General features: G+C 41.6%; 2 protein-coding genes across 5 annotated transcripts in view; one reads left to right on the plus strand and one right to left on the minus strand.

The window, feature by feature from the left end:
• SYTL3 (synaptotagmin like 3) overlaps positions 1-2,298 on the minus strand; it is a 39,053-nt gene extending 36,755 nt beyond the window's left edge. For all 3 annotated transcript variants that reach the window (XM_074168743.1, XM_074168744.1, XM_074168742.1), the window contains exons 1-2: positions 2,189-2,298; positions 544-759 (exon numbers count right to left, since the gene is read on the minus strand). In XM_074168743.1, coding sequence (XP_074024844.1) covers positions 544-759; positions 2,189-2,298 — 326 coding nt within the window. The remainder of the gene's footprint in view (positions 1-543; positions 760-2,188) is intronic.
• A 6,814-nt stretch (positions 2,299-9,112) lies between these two features.
• DYNLT1 (dynein light chain Tctex-type 1) lies at positions 9,113-14,833 on the plus strand. Of its 2 annotated transcripts, XM_074168514.1 has the most exons (5): positions 9,113-9,262; positions 12,465-12,506; positions 13,723-13,846; positions 14,042-14,119; positions 14,417-14,833. In XM_074168514.1, the coding sequence occupies exons 1-5, from the start codon at positions 9,236-9,238 to the stop codon at positions 14,485-14,487; spliced, it is 342 nt and encodes a 113-aa protein (XP_074024615.1). In that variant the 5' UTR covers positions 9,113-9,235; the 3' UTR covers positions 14,488-14,833. The 2 variants fall into 2 exon arrangements, with proteins under 2 accessions (XP_074024615.1, XP_074024616.1); XM_074168515.1 differs by lacking the exon at positions 12,465-12,506 and having other exon boundaries at positions 9,236-9,262; positions 14,417-14,487.
• The last annotated feature ends 4,282 nt before the right edge of the window (positions 14,834-19,115 follow it).

The following is a 19,115-nucleotide window of genomic DNA, read 5'->3' on the forward strand; positions in this document are numbered from 1 at the left end:
GATTTCTGATCACATTTAAACAATTCCTGATAATGTTATTAATGCTTTTTGCTTTTTAAATTTATATAAAACATTACTTCAAATTGTTCACTAAGCCAGGTTCCTCACTCCTATAGCACAAGGCAAAAAAACCCACCCATTATTAGGAAATCGTCAAGAAATTTGCTATACTACATCAAAACAACAGCACCTTCAGCAACTTGTTATGATGCACTGGTTCCATATTGAGTCAGGGGAAGGGGTTCCACCTACAGTTCAGAAAGTAACGACTGTGCCTATTGCCGTTATCATCTTTGTCACACCACCTCTGGCTTACCTTGAGGATCCATTTTGCTAAATACAGGAAGGAAATCCTGACTACATGAAGCATAACACAAAATTCCCATCAACTTTATTGCTACCAGGACTTCATCCAACATTTCCATTCTGCCGGAAGCTTTGTTTCATTAATTGTTTAAAGCAACAGATACACACAAAAACAGTGTGCATTCACTGGATAACTAGTGTAAACTGGCACTTATCCAAACCAGTAAAATTTCTTACCCATGAGCATAACAAACGGTGCATTTCCAAAGGCAGGGATTCAGGCAGACACGACACTCGGAGCACACTCGATGGCTGCACCCGTTGCATACTGCACCTCTGTTCATCAATAACCCAAGCGATTTCTGACAGCGAGCGCAAGACCTCTCCTGGTATTCATGGCTTACATTTCTTCCCCCTTTCCATCGAAGCTGCTGCAGCTGTAGATTCAGTTTCCTAAGCCCCCAGGCAAAACAAACACACACAAAAAAATGAAAAAAGATAAAATAATTAAATAGACCAAACCCCCCATGTAAGTCACAAGCTAATACCCTGGTTATGCAATGTCGTTACTAGTGGGAGACATACCCTCAAGTCTGACTTCAACTGAGCATCATCTGGAAGTGTCTACACACAGCATTTTTGCACTGTGAGTGTATACACAACCACAGCTGTGCATACAGAGAGAGTAATAGTCTAGTCTATATAGATATATCTATATATATATGGGGTTCTGTTCATGTCAGTTATGCACGCTCAGGGCAGGGCACCAAAATTGTGTTTGCAAGTGATTCACATACAAAAAGATGAGACTACATGGTGCTCCTTTTCGTTTGATGATTTTTTTATCTTATTTATCCAAGAATCAAATCTCCTATCAAGTAAGAATAATTGTAACAAATGCATCACCTGAAAGTTAAACAAAAACCACATCAGACCAAAATACCGAAACCTCTCCCTTTCCTTAACTTTGCTTCCACTACACCTACCATTGATCAAGATCTATGTTTTTAATTGTTAGCCACACCTTCAACAGTTGTCAGGGATTTTCAGACTTTCTTTATAACCCTTTACATACTTTTCACATTCATTTAATACGTCCAGGAATACTTACATAAATGTTTGCTGTAAACAAAGTTTAAGTTTCTACATTTAAGAGACTAAAATTTTCTAACTTAGCAACACAAATACCCTGTTTTACATGGGGATGCAATGTGACAAAGCAGGGTACAAGCTGCAAGGAAATCCTTGCCTTAGCTCTGATATAAAGCAAATAAAATGCTGGAGGATTATCCCTTATCCTTCACAACTGAGATACTTGCATAGTGTGAAGTAATTAAATAGAATCCTTTTCCTAACCAATGACACGTATTAACACCAGCAACAACTTCCAAGACAAGGTGATGCGCTTGGAACCAGTTGTGTGTGAGAAGGGACAGTGACAGATTCAGCACAGCGAGCAGGTATCCAATGATTCTTAACTCCAGTTTTGGCACAACGTAATTTAAATTATTGTTTAAATAAACCAGTCAAAGATCTGAACCTGTTCTGGGATTCTGTGACTTTAAAGGGATACATAGGAACATGATAAGAATGCCATAAAGTTTTCATAGGAAAAATACAGGCAGCAACTGAACTTTCCATGAAAGCTAGAAGTAAAATTCATTAAGTAGATTATTCACTGAACAGTATTTGTTCATCTTTCCTGTAGTCATTAGTAGTAGTAAATCCAAGAGGCTCTGGATAACCCCTAGTTCTTCCAAGAATAAAAAGGCATTAGCTAACAAGAAGTAAAAAAAAGAATACATTTGAAAGGACAGCAAAGAGGAAGAATACTTCTGAGAAAAAAGGAACAGAAATACAGGAATAGGGGAATGGCAGATACCTTATTCTTTCCTCCTCTGTTTTTCTCACTATCTGGTCACGGTACAGGACTTCCAGAACAGCCTCTCGCTCCAGATCCTTAAGGAAGTTTAGATTAAATTCACAAGCCATTTTTGCCAAACTTCACTTGTTTTGTAGACTCCTGTCCTATGGTTCTAGTACATCCAGAAAGATGGATACTACTTTATAGAGTATAATGTGGTCTGAGTGCTTACTAAGTGCCTGCACTCTGGCTTGATTGGTGATACGTTTCACTGTGTCATATCCTTGAAGGGAAAAATAACCATGTCTGGCTTCACACAAGTCATCACTTAAGTGTCTCTGCTACCCAAGGAATATGAACAGTTAGCAAGGTCACTGCAGTCTTGTCTTTTTCACATGAAAGAACTTCTTGTTCTTTTCTGTTTTGTTTTTTTTTGTTTGTTTGTTTGTTTGTGTGTTTGTTTGGTTTTGGTTTGTTTTTTTTTCCTGAGAGTGGTTCCAAAAGAGATGAGAGCTTGCAGCAAGGTCCCAGATAGGGCTTTAACTGTCACCAGATGAAGAGACAATTCACCAAGAGATGGTGTAAAGGAGTCGGGGGAACGGTTTATTTTATTTGGTCTTGTAGATTTGGGATTTTCAGGCCTAGGGGAAAAAAGAATACATGTTATTATTTCCTCTCTTCAATTCTTCAAAACATTTCAAATAGTGTGTGAAGACCACATTTTGCTATACTCAGACCTTTCATGCACTAATTCAGATACAGGAGAGATTTAAGGCAGTCCCGCTCTTCAGACAGTCTCACCATATTGTCCATTAACATTCAGCCACACATCTTCACATTTTCTGTACAGTCAACGTAAAACAACCAATAAAGAAGCTTAAGTTAGTTTTGAACACAGGGCTACAGGCCCCATGACTGGAAAAGTTGCATTGGTTGAAATAGAAGTGCCCCTTCCTAATTTCATCTTACTGAAAAGACAACATCAGAAGCCAAAGAGGAAAGAGGGAAAGAGTCTAAGACTGACTCTAAGAGTCACTTCTATCAATTACCTACATCTGTTAAGTCTAGATAAACAGCTTAATACCCAATAATGCTATCATCTTTGTTAATACACACAAACACTAAAGAGTTAAGGTATATATTATTTCCAGATCAATGCACTAACAATTTTTGCCCTAAACTGATGATACTAATGTACAAATATATGAGAAGTATAAAATTAAAACAGAATCACAACTGTATTCTGGATATAATCTGTGACCTTCATTTGTACTACTCCCACTAAAATAGAAAATAATTTTAGTATACTTTGCAGCGAAGCAGAAAAATAAAATACATTTTTGTCGGTGCTGGAAATTACTTTATATACAGCTTGCTCCAATTAAGTTACTTAATTTCATACAAAGCAACAGGAGGTGATGAATTGTATTTATAAACAGTACGCATTCTGTTCTTTTATAATTTTTCATTAAACCCTTCAACAGACACCAAAAGGACAAAGCATTTCACAGAAGCAGTGTTAACAAAGAAAAAAAAAAAAAAAAGATTGGTTTCCTGTGGAAACAAAAGAGACAGAGATAGGCATAATCGTATTTTATTTCCTTACCAACTGCAATTTCACAGGAAATTACTCAGTTGAAACCTAAAAAGCCTGACCAATTTTTTCACACAATATATGTAATTTTCAAAGGCCCCTGCATCCTTCACCTGCTTTCATCTTTTACCTCAAGAATACCTCATCTCCCAAGACTGACGAGCATGTTTAAAGCCTTCAACTCGATTTAGGTCAATATAATCTGAAAGAGCAGTTGGTACAAACTCAGGGACCTCTGCGCTACAGGATACCAAAACACCCATTATAACATTAAGTTACACTTTGTAGAAACTCCGAGGATTTCCGAAGGGTAGCACATCTACAATGGCATCAGAAAATCCCGCTGAAGCATCAGTAAAAGCTAGCAAATTCATCGTAGTTATTACTAGGTGGATCAAATAAATCTGCTCTAGTGATCTTAAAGAAAATATATATTAAGTCTTACAGAGCTATTAAGAATGTGCCACAGTAAAACAGTTACTAAGAGCAACATCTGCAGTTAAGCAAGCACAGAAATAGTTGCTATTTGATAGCTTCTTCAAATTCTTTAAAAAAGGACTGCCTCTCTTCTTCATACAAGAGCACAAAGTTTTCCATATTTCAAGCCTGTTTTGTTTGGGAAATGGGTTTCAGATGACATCTTAGCCTACAAAAAATGTTGAGGGCATATAAAATCTTATTCAGAGATGCATATAAATTTTTAAAAATTTATGTTTTCAGCTATTCAAGCTTGCACAGATTTAAATGGTGTGAGGGAAGGAACAGCTTGGAGCCTCCCCTTGTTTCCACTTTGTCTTGCTCACAGCTATTCTCCCCAGGACACAGTTTCTGCCCTAGCCAGGGCAGGATTCTTCAGGAGGGCATTCAACCTCAGCCCATCAGTGATACTGCAAACACCATCATCAAAACCAGTTGGTCTATTGCTACACTTCATATCCTATTCACAGTGACAAATCATAAGCACTGAATCTAATGCCACAAGTAGGCTGCCAACAGGGACTAGGATGGAAAGACCAGGATCAGTTTCTGGCACCAAACAGAACAAGCTTATGGCAGAGCGAAGTGCTAGAGGCCCCGTGTCCTACAGTACCTGCACTATGCAGAAAGGGGGAAAAAAGCCACCATGGCTCTCTCACCGCTGGGCAAGGTCATCACATGCTGCTGAGAAAAAGGCTTAAAATACATCATGTAGCCAGCAGGTCTACCAATATTGCACCTGGACATTCCAATGGTTGGTTGTTTGGCTTTTTTTTTTTAATCTTCACGAAGATTTAAATTCAGACAATCATTGTGTTCCGTCAATTTTTCTTGCACATTCAAAGATAACTCAAAATCTAGCTCAATGACAAGGTAGCTTTAAGAATAAATAAAGTACTGTATCGCCCAAAATGTGGGATAATCCTTGTGCCCCACAACAGACTTTCCTTTCAGAAAAAAGAGCCTTTCTAACACCATAGCTGTTTGCATTAGGTTAGTTTTTTGGCAGTAATAAAGAAGTGGCAGTAATAATGAAGTGGTGTTCTCAGTAATGGTGCTCCTTGACAGGAAAAAACAATCTTAAAAACCTTAACAGATGCCCTACTTTCATATTTACCCATCGAATCCAGCTAGCTAGCTGTTTTACACGGTTAGCTAACCTCAGAGCCAAGCACCTTGTATGTAAAACCAAAAGTAACAGTAACCTTTTCAGTAAATACCATGTCACTTCTCCCTTTTCTGCACAAAACTCTCACAAAATATTTTGTTCAAGCATTGTTTTAAATTATGTATTTAAAATAAACCAGTGTCAGACACCTTGCAGATGGACCAGTAGCTTTCTGAAACTACCATGTGAAGTCTCAAAGCCATAGTAAAGGAGATGGGACAACCAACATAGTCACATCTTAGGAGAGGGAGGGAGGCACGCATGCACACAGGGCAAGCTCAGCAGACTGTGCTTTTTTTTCTCTTATATCAGGCTAAAATAGTATGTTATGTAACCGAAGAGCAATCAAAAGGCCTACCTCAGAAAACATTAAGTTTGCAAAAGGTTTTTTAAGTTTTTGAACTTAGAAATGCCTGACTTAGCGAGTTACTTTTTCTCAAAGCAATTCTGCGTGTAATGTATTATTGATGTCCTTTCAGATCCTTAAGCATTAGCGAAATAACGACAATTAAATAAGTATAAATAAACTGATCTTCTAAAGTCACAGCCTTCATCGACTTGAGATAACTGGATTACTTCATCCATTACCCCAGGAGATGGATGTAACACATCAGTAGCTCGGACACAGGTTAAGGAAGTTCAGAGTAAAAATGATCACAAAAGCTCCTGGAATTTATGGTTATTTTCTACTTATTTATTCTATACTACCTGACTGCAACAGTTATATTTTCACATCCTTGCATACACACATGCAAATTATTTATAACTTCTTTGATGTTTTACCAAAGTTATGTCTTGTGATTTTAATAACATCCTAGCCCAGCATTTAAAGTAAAAAAACAAAACAAAACATGTTTTTAAGTTCTAGTTGTGGTGTTTCCACGAAATCTTTGCAGTCTAAAAATCATCATCCCAGTAAATGAAAACATCCCCCTGTGCAATGTCATATAGAATAGATTAAAACGATGTCCTTACCTTTTCAGCAGCCATCAAAGAAAGATGCGGGGAACTACCCTGCTTTTAAGAGATGAGTAGCACTCTTATTATTTATTTATCTTTCCTTAAAGAAAACTGGTGGCTGTTCTCCACCCCCTTTCCTTCCTTTGGGTACTAAAATAGAAAGATGTCCGTACAGAGGAACACCCCCAAAACAGCTAAAAGCAAATGCACTCAAAGAAGAGCTCTAGTATTACAACAGCTTTTGCCAAGTCTCTGCTTTTCTTACCAGTGACAGCAACTAGCAATCAAAGACCAATTACTCATTTTTCTAACATTAAAAGGAAACTCAGCATGAGAGACTATAAAAGCTGACTGATATCATCAAAATACGCTCAGTCTTCAAGCCACACACAGGAAGAGAAGTGGCTTTGAGTTCTACATTTCTGACACTGTAGATCTGAAAATACTACTAACCTCGGTGTCCCCAGGACTTGCACAGAAAACTCCGCTTGTTTCGTCAATGGTTCTTTCCTGAAAACAAACTAGTTTCCTATTCAGGTCTGATTGACAAAGTAATCGGTACAGATAAAAGTTCAAAAGAATTCTTTTTTGTGTACCTATGAAAAGAAGAAAATTATTATTTTATCTCACAACTGGAAATCTGATCTCAGATAATGATTAAAAGTTAAAATACTATTTGGATCGGCTATCCCAATTCATTCTATTACAGAACCAAGTGTGAGTAATGAAGTTCAAAATTACATCCAAATTATTTCAAAGTCTGGAAAGAAGAGAGGTTGTTCTTGCAAGTTGATCCCGTTCCCTGTTCCGTGCTCTACCAGATAAACTGTATGTACAGTGCAGAAGCCCTTCTTAGCGTTTTGGGTATTTTAAGAAATATTACTTTTTAGTTAAAATTAAATAAAGCACTGCAATTATATTCACATGGCAAAATTAAACAGCCTGCAGTTTTATAACCTTATTAAGTTAAATAGGTTCAAACATTTGCACCTGTGTCAAGTTTAACCACCTTCAGCTGTATCACCAAAGAGAAAGCAATTGTTTGTAGGGCACAGACCTATGCTCAACAAAGAAAATTTGGGTGATTTAGGCCTTAATTTCAGGCAAAACTAACTAAATGAACAAGAAGAAATAACCTGAGGATTTTAACTACCCCCAGCGACAGATTAGTAGTATCACAAACCCAGGCTGAGGAACATTACCCCTACCACAAGCTTTACCCTAATATTTAACCAAAGTCTTAATGGCCACACTTTTAACTCCTTGTACTTTTCCCTCTCACCCCTGGAGATGGAAAACTCCTGCAATATGTTTTACATGCTGAGAGCGTAACCAAGTTATAGCTTTTTATTCTTTTATCTAAAGAAGCACCACTTGTTCAGCCTCCCCATAGGCCTCACTGTCTTGTCTCTGCTTTCTGCCCAGCGGGAGAAGGGAAGACTCAGAAAGGGGCCGAGGGCGAGCTCAGCAGCCATCTTCAGCCCTGCTGCATCCCAGAGCGGGTGCTGCCCGCGGGGTGACCACACAAAGTGATGTCAGGGTCTCCTTCTGCAGGAGAAGGAGGACTGGAGACAAGGCCAAAGCGTAGGGCCGAGGTCCGCCCCAGAGACCGGCCCGGAGCAGAGGGCACAGGTGAGGAGGCCATGGCTGAGGACCCTCGGTGCATTCAGGCCCTGAGGCTATAATTCCCACCACCTTCTCGAAATGCAATGCCTAAAGCTGGACACAGCGTTCCTTGTGGCAGAGGATGCAGCACGAACGCTGCTTCCTACCCCCAGCAAGCTATACGTCCATTCGCACCTCCCGGTGCGGCATCTCTAACAGCACCATAGGATAAACCGAGGTAAATCGTACCTAATACACCCCGCTACTCTCTTGTCTGTGGAACGGCTACTGAGTGAGCTGGTCCTGCCCTGTCTGCGTTTACAGAGCTGGTTATTCCTGCCTCAGCACAGGCCTTTGCACTTGCCCCCAGGTAAGTTATTTTCTCCTTCCTTCGGACCATTTCTCCAGTTCATCCAGGCCGCTCTGAACCCGAAGGGCATCTTCCACTGTTTACATCGTCTCTCGGAGGTTGGTATCATCAGTAATTTGGGCAATCTGTAAACACTGCGCACATACACAAACCCCATACACTGTGAAAAGCGTGCCCTTTAATTTCATTGTCCAGATTCTGATTCTGGCTGCTAAAAATAATGGGATCTGCTTAGAACTGTAAGAATACACGTATTCTTCACGAGTTTCCATGGGTTGGTTTTCTTTCAGTTCGTGGGCACTCATGGCATACTCAGGCTTTCTTTCCAAGCTCTGTTTCCCAAAACAAGATGCAGAATCCACCCCTCCGCTCTCCAACACGCCCGCTGGACACAAGCACCACGCTATCCCTATGGAGAACACAACCCTAACACGCAGCCTTCTCCCTCTCTCAGCCGCCGGGCGTTGAACAACGCCATGACTGTCCCACCACCGCCCCGCCGAGAGCCTCCCCGCTGTCGCTATGGAAACCGGCGCCATCTTGGCGGGCGCTGGGCTGTCTGGTAGCGACGGCCGCGCTCCCCGTTGCTACGCGCCCGGGAGGCGGGGAGCACCTTGCGCAGGCGCAAAGAGCGTGGCGCCGGCGGGGGAGGGGGGGGGAAGAGTGGGGACAGCGCAGGAGTGCGCAGGCGCGCTGCCAGCCGTTGGGGTGGAGCCCGCGCGGAGACGGGCGCGCAGGCGCAGAGCGGCCCGAGGCGGGCGGGGCGGCGGGGCCGGGTGGCGCAGGCGCACTGCGGATAGCGGCCGGCGCGTGGGGCGCGGCGGTGAGGAGGTGTGGGGGGGGGGCGGTGTCGGGGTGTCGGTTGTGGCGTGAGGGGGCTACAGCGGGAAGATGGACGACTTCCAGTCGGCGGAGGAGGTAACGGGCTGGGGGGTAGGGGAAAGTGGGAGGGCAGCTTCGGGACTTCTCCTTTCGGGAGGTTGCGGGCCGGCGGAGGGTGTTGGGCGATACCTGTCCGGTATCGTCTGCCCCGGGGCCGTTGGGGGCCGTCTCCCTGCCGGGATGGCGGCGGGGGTTGGCGGTGTTTCCGAGCCGCGCGTCCCAGGCAACGGCTGGAGACAGGCCCAGCCTTTGTTGCCGCCGCCCGGCCGCGCTGCTCCCCGCCCCTTCCCCCCCCCCCCCCCCCTCCCCGCCCCGGCCGGAGCCCCCCCCCCCGGAGCTCGCCATCCCTAGATGTGGCTACCGGCTGGGCCAGCGCCTTGTCTGCCTTTCGGGTGTTCGTAGAATCATAGAATGGTTTGGGTTGGAAGGGACCTTAAAGATCATTGAGTTCCAACCCCCCTGCCACGGGCAGGGACACCTCCCACTAGAGCAGGTTGCTCAAAGCCCCATCCAGCCTGGCCTTGAACACCTCCAGGGATGGGGCATCCACAGCTTCTCTGGGCAACCTGTTCCAGTGTCTCACCACCCTCACAGCAAATAATTTCTTCCTAATTTTTTATCTTTGCCGGGCTCCTCTTCCCTTGGCATCGACCCCACGCCTGCCTCTCTCCAGAAAGCTGCTGCTGGAAATCAGTTGAATAAAATGCCCGAGGAGTGCTGTGGTTTCTGGCTTCGCCAACAGGACGGAGCAGTGGGCTATGGTGCTGAAGGCTTGCTGGTCCGGTTGAGATCAGTGTGAACAAAACTGAAATAAGCTATTTTTGCGTGGAAAGAAGAGTTCAAGCACATAGCCTGTGTGTTACAGGCACACTAATGAGACAACTATCCCATTATACCCCATTAACGATGATACAGTCAGATAAATGAAGAGTCTCTTTCTTTATCGTGCTAAATTAACTACCCAGCAAGTGTTGCCCTTGCAGAGGGAGAGTTTTTCGGAGCTGTGACAATGTGCTGCATTGTTCTTCAACAGCCTCATCCTGACTTGGTTAGACAATAGCAAAGCAGCGTGAGGGGTGAAGGTCTGTCAGGCTGTTGCTGTCCTGATTGCTAGGCCTGGCCTCTATTAGACAGTTACAGATTTTAAAAAAATGATAACATACTTGAATGTCAGTCTTACAGCTGTTTTCAGAAACGTCTTTAGAATTACTCAAAAATAATACTGCTTGCAGTTGGCATTTTTTGCTTGGAAAATCCCTTTTAAACAAGGTGTTGGAAACATCACATCTCCTTTCCTTGAGCCCAAGGAGTAGCTCGGAGAAATCACAAAAGCTCCTGATTTTTTTTTTCGCCTTTATTTTTTAATACAAAAAGTGTTTATATTATTAAAGGATGGAATAATGTTGTATTATTTGCTAACTCAGTTACAGCACACAAATCACAAAGCTGGATATTGAGCTTTTATCACAGAATGTTCTGTTTTGTTGTGCATCTAAACCCATAAACGCTCTCACCCTAAAAAAGGGAGAGAGTCGAGAAGTAACAGCAACTCTAGAACCAAATTCTCAAATGTATCTATGGCCTTTTCCCACTTGTTTCCGTAAAAAATAGATATCTAAATACCTTTGAGAACTTGGGGTGGATTTACTTCAGTTTACTTTGCTGAGCCGTGTTTTTGTTCTCACTTAGAGGCGTTTCTGGGCAGAGTTCTAGACTTTGTGAAGAAAAATCCATACGTGGTTTATCATCTTGCCTGACAGCATGTTTCGTGTCTGCCAGTGTGTCTGGTGTGTGCATTCTTAACTTACACTCCGTGGGAAAGGATATTTTGATAGTTATAGCTCTTATTTGGTTCAATAGTGGTGCACCTTAAATGTAAGCACCTGTAAAATTCACTACCGTGAAAACAAATGAGGCATATTGAAATTAAATCAAAGTCAAGAAGCTGAAAATAAAAGCCAGTTTGCCACAGCCCATAAAAGCTTTTTAAAATGTTGAAGTGGGCGAGGAAGTTGGTGCCACTGAATGGTTAGAGAAAGGACATTGCCTGCATCTCTCCCGGGGCGTGCTCTTCCTTCTGTCAGAGAACACTCAGCTGCTTACATGTTTCTGAATGTCGCATGTCATTGCAGCCAACTAGACCGTTCACCTTCTGACCAAACGTTTGATGAATATAATGCTGAAATTCTCCTGAGCAGGTGTAACTGCGTCCTGCCTGCACACCCGAATTATGCCGCTATTCGTGTTTGCCAGCTGGAGAAGCTGACAGCCCTCCCAGTAAAAACTCAGTCGGCGTATGCTTGATTAGGTTAATTTTGAAATCTTTATTCAGTCTGCTGAAATTTAATTAGTTCACTGTTACGTGCATTTCTTTTGTCTGATTTCTTTCTTCTGGTGTGTGAGGTGAGGCTGTGAGATACCTGTAGCGAAAATGGGGTACCTGGCTCGCAGCCGTGCCTGGAGGGATCGTGCCCATTAGCGCTTCCCAGCCATTTGAAGGGCTGTCGGGCTGACCCCGGCTGCGGTGTCGGCTTGTTTTAGCCACTTTACATGAGAGGTAGCAACAGCTGAGGGACTAAACCAGGAAAACATGCTAACCATGCAAGGAAACGGGTAGTAGTTTTAAGATTAGTAAAATATTGGGAGCTTCTCTGTCCCCATTCTGCATGCTTAATCTCTACTGCCTGAGCCTGAGAGAAGGCTGAAGGAGGGAAGTCCAGCAACCTACATTTCCTCTTTGGTTTCCAAGGGGCAGATTTCTTCCTATCCCCAGCTCAAATTGTCATGACAGCTTTTCCTTGAGCTGTGAATTGATCTTTTATCCACATCAGTGCCCTGGAGACGTCGGTTTCGTTTAACTGTAAGCTGTGTCTGCGTACTGAGGCTGTCTCTGCAACCCCACTGTGAATTGTGGACATTAATGCTTATTGTAAAATGAGAATGTGTATGTGCAGAACTGTATAGGTATCATTTTCAAATACTTTCAAATTAAAATTTGGAAACATTGACTCAGTTTGGCTGTTACTTTTCGTGACTTTGCTAAGAATGTTAACTTGACTGCGTTAGGGGAGCCAGAGTATGTATGAGCAAATAAAGGACGACTAGGTATCTTCTGACTCGCAAGAAATCTGACAAGCATAAATTAAGCTTCTAGTGCATGTTCTTAGCAAAGCTTGAACTCTGTAAACCGAAGAATGTGTCCACTGATTATTTAAAATCCCACTTCTTTGTTTTGTAGACTTCCTTTGTTGTTGATGAAGTCAGTAGCATCATTAAAGAGGTAAACTAATATTTTGTTGGTGTGAGAGTATAGTATGTTGTATGCTGTGTGCTAAAAGCCATTAAAGAAAATCTGATAACTGATATGTAATAGGTTTTCTAGATGGGTTGCTATCAAAGTACAGATAATTGTTGATTTAACCGATGTACATACTTTAAGTGGAAACGATACCTAGCTTTAGTTGTGACATGTATTACAAATCCAAAAAAATAATTAAAATAATTTCATATGCTGCTCTCTGGTTGCAGTGTATCCCTATTAGAATTTCTAGGGGGATGTTGTATGTTAAGCCCTATAGAGATAGAATTTATGTTTCAGTAACATATAGGGATTTTTATAGGCTGTCTACATATGCACGTTACAGTGTTCCTTTGAGATGTTTTTCCTCCAAAATGAGTTCTTGTTTGTTTGAAATGATTGAACTATTCTTGTTGCTAAGAAACACGAATTTCCTGTCTAGAAAATCTCCAGAGGGATTTTTTGTGTGTGTCCAGAATTCCTCTTCAAGAATAGACTGGTGCAGTCTTTTTCTTGTTGCAAAACAACTGTTTTGGTCAGGCTCCGTAAATTGAATACACATGCTTTAATACATGCTCATGTCCTTTCTGAATCTGAAATCATTTTGTGGTTATTTTTTAAACAATTTATGTGAGGAAAAAAAATGTGTCAATGAAAATCGTGCAGCTTTAATGTGCTTTTATAAGGGGAAACTATACTCATAAGTAAAACGGGTTATTTGGCTGAAGGCTTCTGCTCTGTTAGTAGCCAGCAACTACATGGGTCTTTTGTTTTGATTTGGGGTTTTGTTTTCCAAAAATTCTTCCGCTGAAAAATCTGAAATTTATTTCCATGAAAGAATATGTGCAAATGAGCCATTGTTGTGTGCATTTTTTTTCAGTCTTTTCGGGACTATTTAAATGCAAGACCCTTTTCATAACTCTGGCTTCAGGATATTGGGATAGGAATTACAAATAATCAAAGTATCACAGAATGAAGATGGAATCTCTGATAATTTCCCCTAAGCCTGGCTCAAACTCTGACCTGCAAGTTTCTTAATAATTGAGAACACTTCCAACAATCAGAATGGACAAGCTGTATTTTGGATTTTTTCTGAGGGTGTGGGGTTTCATCGTTAGTGCTCCATGTTGGAATGGGTTAATGAGTGTCTTGTAGATTGACAACAGTGCAACTTGTTTTATGCGTTTGTCGCCAACAGGCCATAGAAAGTGCGATAGGCGGCAACGCCTACCAGCACAGCAAAGTGAACCAGTGGACAACGAGCGTGGTGGAACAAACCCTGAGCCAGCTCACAAAGCTGGGGAAGCCTTTCAAGTACATTGGTGAGCTCAGCTTTCTCTGCTCTGTTACAGCTGGTGTAGTCAAGTGCACTGATGGGTAGGGCGTGGGGGAAGATCCTAGCAAGAACCATGTCTGTCAATTACTCATAAGCATGTATATATGCCTATTTGTGTATGTATGTGCTACGCTAAGCAAAAATGTAGCAAATTAATAAAAGCTTCTCTCCTGACTAACAGTGACCTGTGTGATTATGCAAAAGAATGGTGCTGGGCTACACACGGCAAGCTCTTGCTTCTGGGATAACTCCAGTGATGGTAAGGAGCACAGCTGTTGGATTTTTCAGCTTGCAACTTTAATGCTAAAGTCCATAAGATTAGTCAATGCACTTTTCTTTTTTTCCCAAGTGCTACAGTTTTGGAGTAACAGCACACAGGTTGATATTTTTTCCATTGGGCTGTGTTGCTAACTCTGCTATGTATGGAATAGTTAGCCATTGTGAATGCTTCATTCTTAAGATTCTTAATGTAAACAATTACAAACATGCATATAAGGATGTGCATTTAATAGCTGTAACTTTCTTCTGTCTCTGAAACCCTTTTTTGTATTTGTAGGAACCTGCACGGTGAGATGGGAGAACAAGACCATGTACTGTATTGTCAGTGCCTTTGGACTTGCAATATAATTGCCTTGGGATCATTCACCCTTCTCTTTTCTACTCCAGCATCTCTACTCAAACTGTGAATACACTGAACGACTTCTGGTTTTAATGTACTTTTTAAAGGAACCTTTTTTTTTTTCAAACGTAGAAATGTGAAAACACGCTGTTACATGGTTTATGTTTGTACTTAGTATTGTGCCAGTGTTGCCGTACTGTCTTAACACTTCAAGAACTTCTCTTCAAGGTGCTAATACTGAAATCTGCTGCAGCGTAAACGCTTTCTCTAGATTTCTTTTTTAAGACCAATACAAATGAGACACCGACTTTCACACTTTGTACTTTTGGTTAGCATTAAATTATTGAAATTCATAACCATTGGTGTGACTCATTTAAACTCAACTCTTCTCTTAGTGAAAAAGGAAGTTCCAGTTCTTTTAATTCTCTTCAAGGTAGTTGAGGTAGATACCAGAACACAAAGCACTTCCATAATTTTGCCGAAGTCACTACAAAATCGCAAGAAAATGAGATGATGTTTATCAGAAAGTAACTTGGCTGCATTTTTGGGACCTGCGTAATCTGATTGTATGGAACGATAACAAAAATAACTACATTCATTGAACAAAGACAGATAAGAAGTTTTTCACATCCTAGAAGTGCTCAGCACGGGCAATCGTTTGCTCCTGCAGCCAATTGCATGGGTTAAGTAGGTCTTGAACTTACCTGCTGCCTTCTATGTTGCTTTTGCTGGCGGTGAGCGTGATGAGTTCTGATAGTTGGTGAAACGCGATCCTTTCTGAAAGGGGGAAAAAACCAGCACCTGGGTGACATGACTAAATAACACGTGAGTAAGTCTCCTGCCTCTATAGAGTTTCAGAGGAATAACAAGTAAAACAAGTTTTCAGCATGGGCTTGGATAAGGTTTTCTTTGTCAGCTGATTACAGAAATGGGAGCACGCTGAGTTTCAGACTGCCTCTGCGAGCTGCTCTGCTGCTTCTGTAAGCAGCAGCTCACGGGTAGTGAAGCTGAAAGAATGACTTACAAAGCAGGTAGGGGAGAGTACTCCCAGGCTAGAGTCACTGACCTGCATTTCCTTATGTTTAGGAGGCCCTTCCAGCTCCCATTGAGTCAATATTTACTTCTGGAAACACTTGGCTGCTTGGTCAAGCCGTTCAAACATTCCTTGTCCTTAGTTCATGTTCTAGTAGCAAATCCCTTGATTATTTTTGCTGTTTGTTGGTTCACGTATGTGCTGAACTGCAGGGAAAAAACCCACGTTTGAGCTGCTTGTCAGCGTAAAAGCTGTATGGGGGGAAAGAACCCTGTTGCATTCAAACAGAAGTTGTGCCGCAGAAAGGTAGCTGCGGTTTTATACACGGTTTTATACGTGAGCAATAATCAGTGCTTCTGATGTAGCACTTTTAGGACTGCAGACAGGAGTTTTAGGGATTGCAGGTTGTTTTTTTTTTTCTTATTTTACAGTCTCGCTATTGTACAGCTACTGATTTTTTAAATTTTACTTACCTTCAAACACCTTAATCACCGTTTTTGAAGACTGCTGGCCAACTCCTCTCAGTGCCACGGTAAAGCATCCGCGTGATGAGCTTGCAGAGTCCTTGCTCCAGGTAATTAATTTGCTGTAAAAAAAATAAATAAATAAATAGCACAAAGTGTGGGCTTCAGAATTAACTGCTGCTGGTAAATGAGCGCTGCCATCGCTGAGATTAAAGCGTGTCCATTCGTGCAGAGGCGTTTACAGCCCTTTCATTCAGCCCACAGTGAGATTTCAGTCTCTCCTGGAGTTTAGATGCGGACGGTCATCACCCCACACGGAGGGTGATGCGCTCATCACGTTTGCAGGCTATCAATCAGCTGTGGGCAGACTCTCGGAAGATACAGAGCTACAAGGAGGCAATAAATGACATCAGCATCTCTAAACCTTTTCTTTTTTTCCATTACTGGCCAGTGGTTGAAGGTGGGGGCAGCCCTTCCTGGGCCTGCTGAGAGGTTGCAGCGTGTCAGGGGAAGCAGGAGAACATCTGACAGCAGCTACGGTGAAGCCCATACCTTTGGATGCCACTAACATTCACCAGGGGACCTCCTACTGCCAGCGTGACCACAGCGGGCTTCACAAAGCCACTCTGAAGGCAGTTTGGATCACCAGTTCCCTCTTGGAAACTGGCTGGTGTATTTCTTAGGAAAATGAGTAACCCGTCCTTCCTCCTTCGAGCCCAGGCAGGGTGAGCAAAAAAAAAAAAAACCCCCAAAACCAACCCAATCCAAATCATAACTCCCTGGTGAATCTGTGCTGACGGAGCCTCCTGGATCCCACCCATATGCAATTATGCAAATTTAAATATGCAAAAGAAAATATATGTATAAGTTAAGAAAATGGTATAGTTAGTCATTCGCTAGAAGGAAAATAAAACCAAGATACAATATAAAGATATAAAACTTTATTATGAACATATTTAACAATGATTATGCACATGAAGTCTTCCAAGAAACTCATTACCCAACTTTTGCTTGAAGTAAAATACTGGGTTTTTTTCCTTCATATTCCATATTAGCGTGAAGTTTTCTGACATAAATGGATAATTTGCTGTCATTAACACGACTTCTAGACACATAGAATATTTTAACACGTCCTCATGCATACTTTCTCAAAGCAGCATTTAATTACAGCTTCTCACAGAGCACTTATCTTACACGTTTTTATACCATTTTGGTACACAATTTTTCCATATTTTTCATTTTACATATTTACAAACGTCTAAAAAAATGTTGTACAGTGATGTAAAGGTTATTACTGGCATAAGCAAAAGGAAATGGGGGGAAAAATTAGGTGACTATGGATACAACGTTGTCTTTTGGCTCAGAGAAAGACAATGGATCAAAGCCTTTCCTCGCTGGAACTGCCCTCCCATTTTCCCCAGGATTAATGCCACAGATTGGTTGCACTCGCTGGTCCTTACTGGTGTTAAGCTTTACGCTTCCTATTCTTTGCCAGTGCTAGGAAAGTTTCCAGCCAACTCCAACTGTGTTTTTAAAGCAAATACTACAAAAATGGTTGCCACGAATGGCTCACGCTCAATGATTATTGATTTCTTAAAAGTCCCTCTTGATCACTGCGTACATGGAAGTCTTGCAGTTATTTAATAGGCAGCTCCTTTAGAGCAGGAACACTATGTTGTGGGGCCTTTTTGTGTACTTTTCTCATTTTACACAGTTGTATTAGTGATGGAAATATTTAACTCCCTTAGCAGTAACGAAAGGAAAGCCAGGCTGGTTTCTTACCCAGATCTCTTCTGTTTCACCCTTAGCTTACGGTGCTTCACTCCAGTGAATTTATGCCACCTACTCCCAAGCTGTTTACAGTCCCTATTGCAATATTCCTCAAATACTGTCTCTGCTTTCCAGTTGTGGAAATAAGTGAAAATGAGATTTCTTACCAGCAGAACAATTTCTTCATCTGCTTCACTGCTTTTGCCTTTTTACCGTATATTGAATTTGATGGGACAGTGCTTCAGCCACGCTTATCGTTACACTCTAGCACTTTCGCAACACAAAACTATTTCACATGGCAAACCTGGCTTAAATATAATCTCTAAAAATTAACAAAGAAACTATTTTCTCACTATTTTCATAGTGAGATACTTACTTTAAGTACGCATTTCCCATTCTCAGCTTTCCTGTTTCCACTTTGAATGTAGTGATGTAGGAAAGTTAATGCAAACAAAATGGCAAGTGAAACGGGCTGAGAACAGCTTAGAAAAATTCATCATCTCAAAGTTAAATTAAAAATATTTTCTTTAGCTACTGAAATCCTAAAGCATGACACTGTGTTTCAGGGTTAACTGTAACAACCAGTTCAGACTGTGATAAGAAACGTGAGTACACTTTGCACATTGGTCAGATCAAACATTTTTTCCCTTCAGAACAATTTAGATCAGAAATAAATAATATCAGAGCCAAAAAGATCTGAATATATAAGAATCATGTAAATATCCAATTCTGAAGACCCGATTCCTGCACCCACTGCCACCCCAGTGAAAGTCAAAAGGATTTGGGGAGTGCAAAGGATGCCTAGTTGGCTCCCAAGTCTGACTTTGCAAATTCAAACAGCGGTAGGCCTCATAGTAAAAATGAGAATGGGCTCGTTTTAGGATACAAAGGTATCTCCCATACTTGGTAAAAAAAAAATAAATCTAAAAGGAGGTGCTGAAGGTACAGCTTACTGTAGTTCACGGGGGAAAAAAAAAAAAACCACACCACTAACCTGAAATACTTCTTTAATGTCTTCGTATATGGTCTTCTAAACTGACACTAATTAATTAAGAAATTAAAGGAAAAACCTTCCCCTCCCCTGAGCAGTTCCCTTGCTTTAGCCATACAATAGTGCTTTGGCTTCTAAGAAATAAATGGTCCCCGGTACAGAAAGTTTTAAATTTCAAATACCCTCCAAAAATTTCGCAGCTCTACATAATTTTAGGAAGTTTTCTCCCTCACACACGCGGAGTATCTTACCACCCCCGTCTTTAGCAGAGCACCGAGTTAATCATTTAATCTGAACTATTTTCCGACAGAAAGGATGCAACCACATGAAGCAGTTCCTCTGGTCCTCTCTAAGCAAACTGCTGTCCTCTGAAGTCTC

Source organism: Numenius arquata, chromosome 2 (genome assembly GCF_964106895.1).
Source record: "Numenius arquata chromosome 2, bNumArq3.hap1.1, whole genome shotgun sequence".
Taxonomy (NCBI): domain Eukaryota; kingdom Metazoa; phylum Chordata; class Aves; order Charadriiformes; family Scolopacidae; genus Numenius; species Numenius arquata.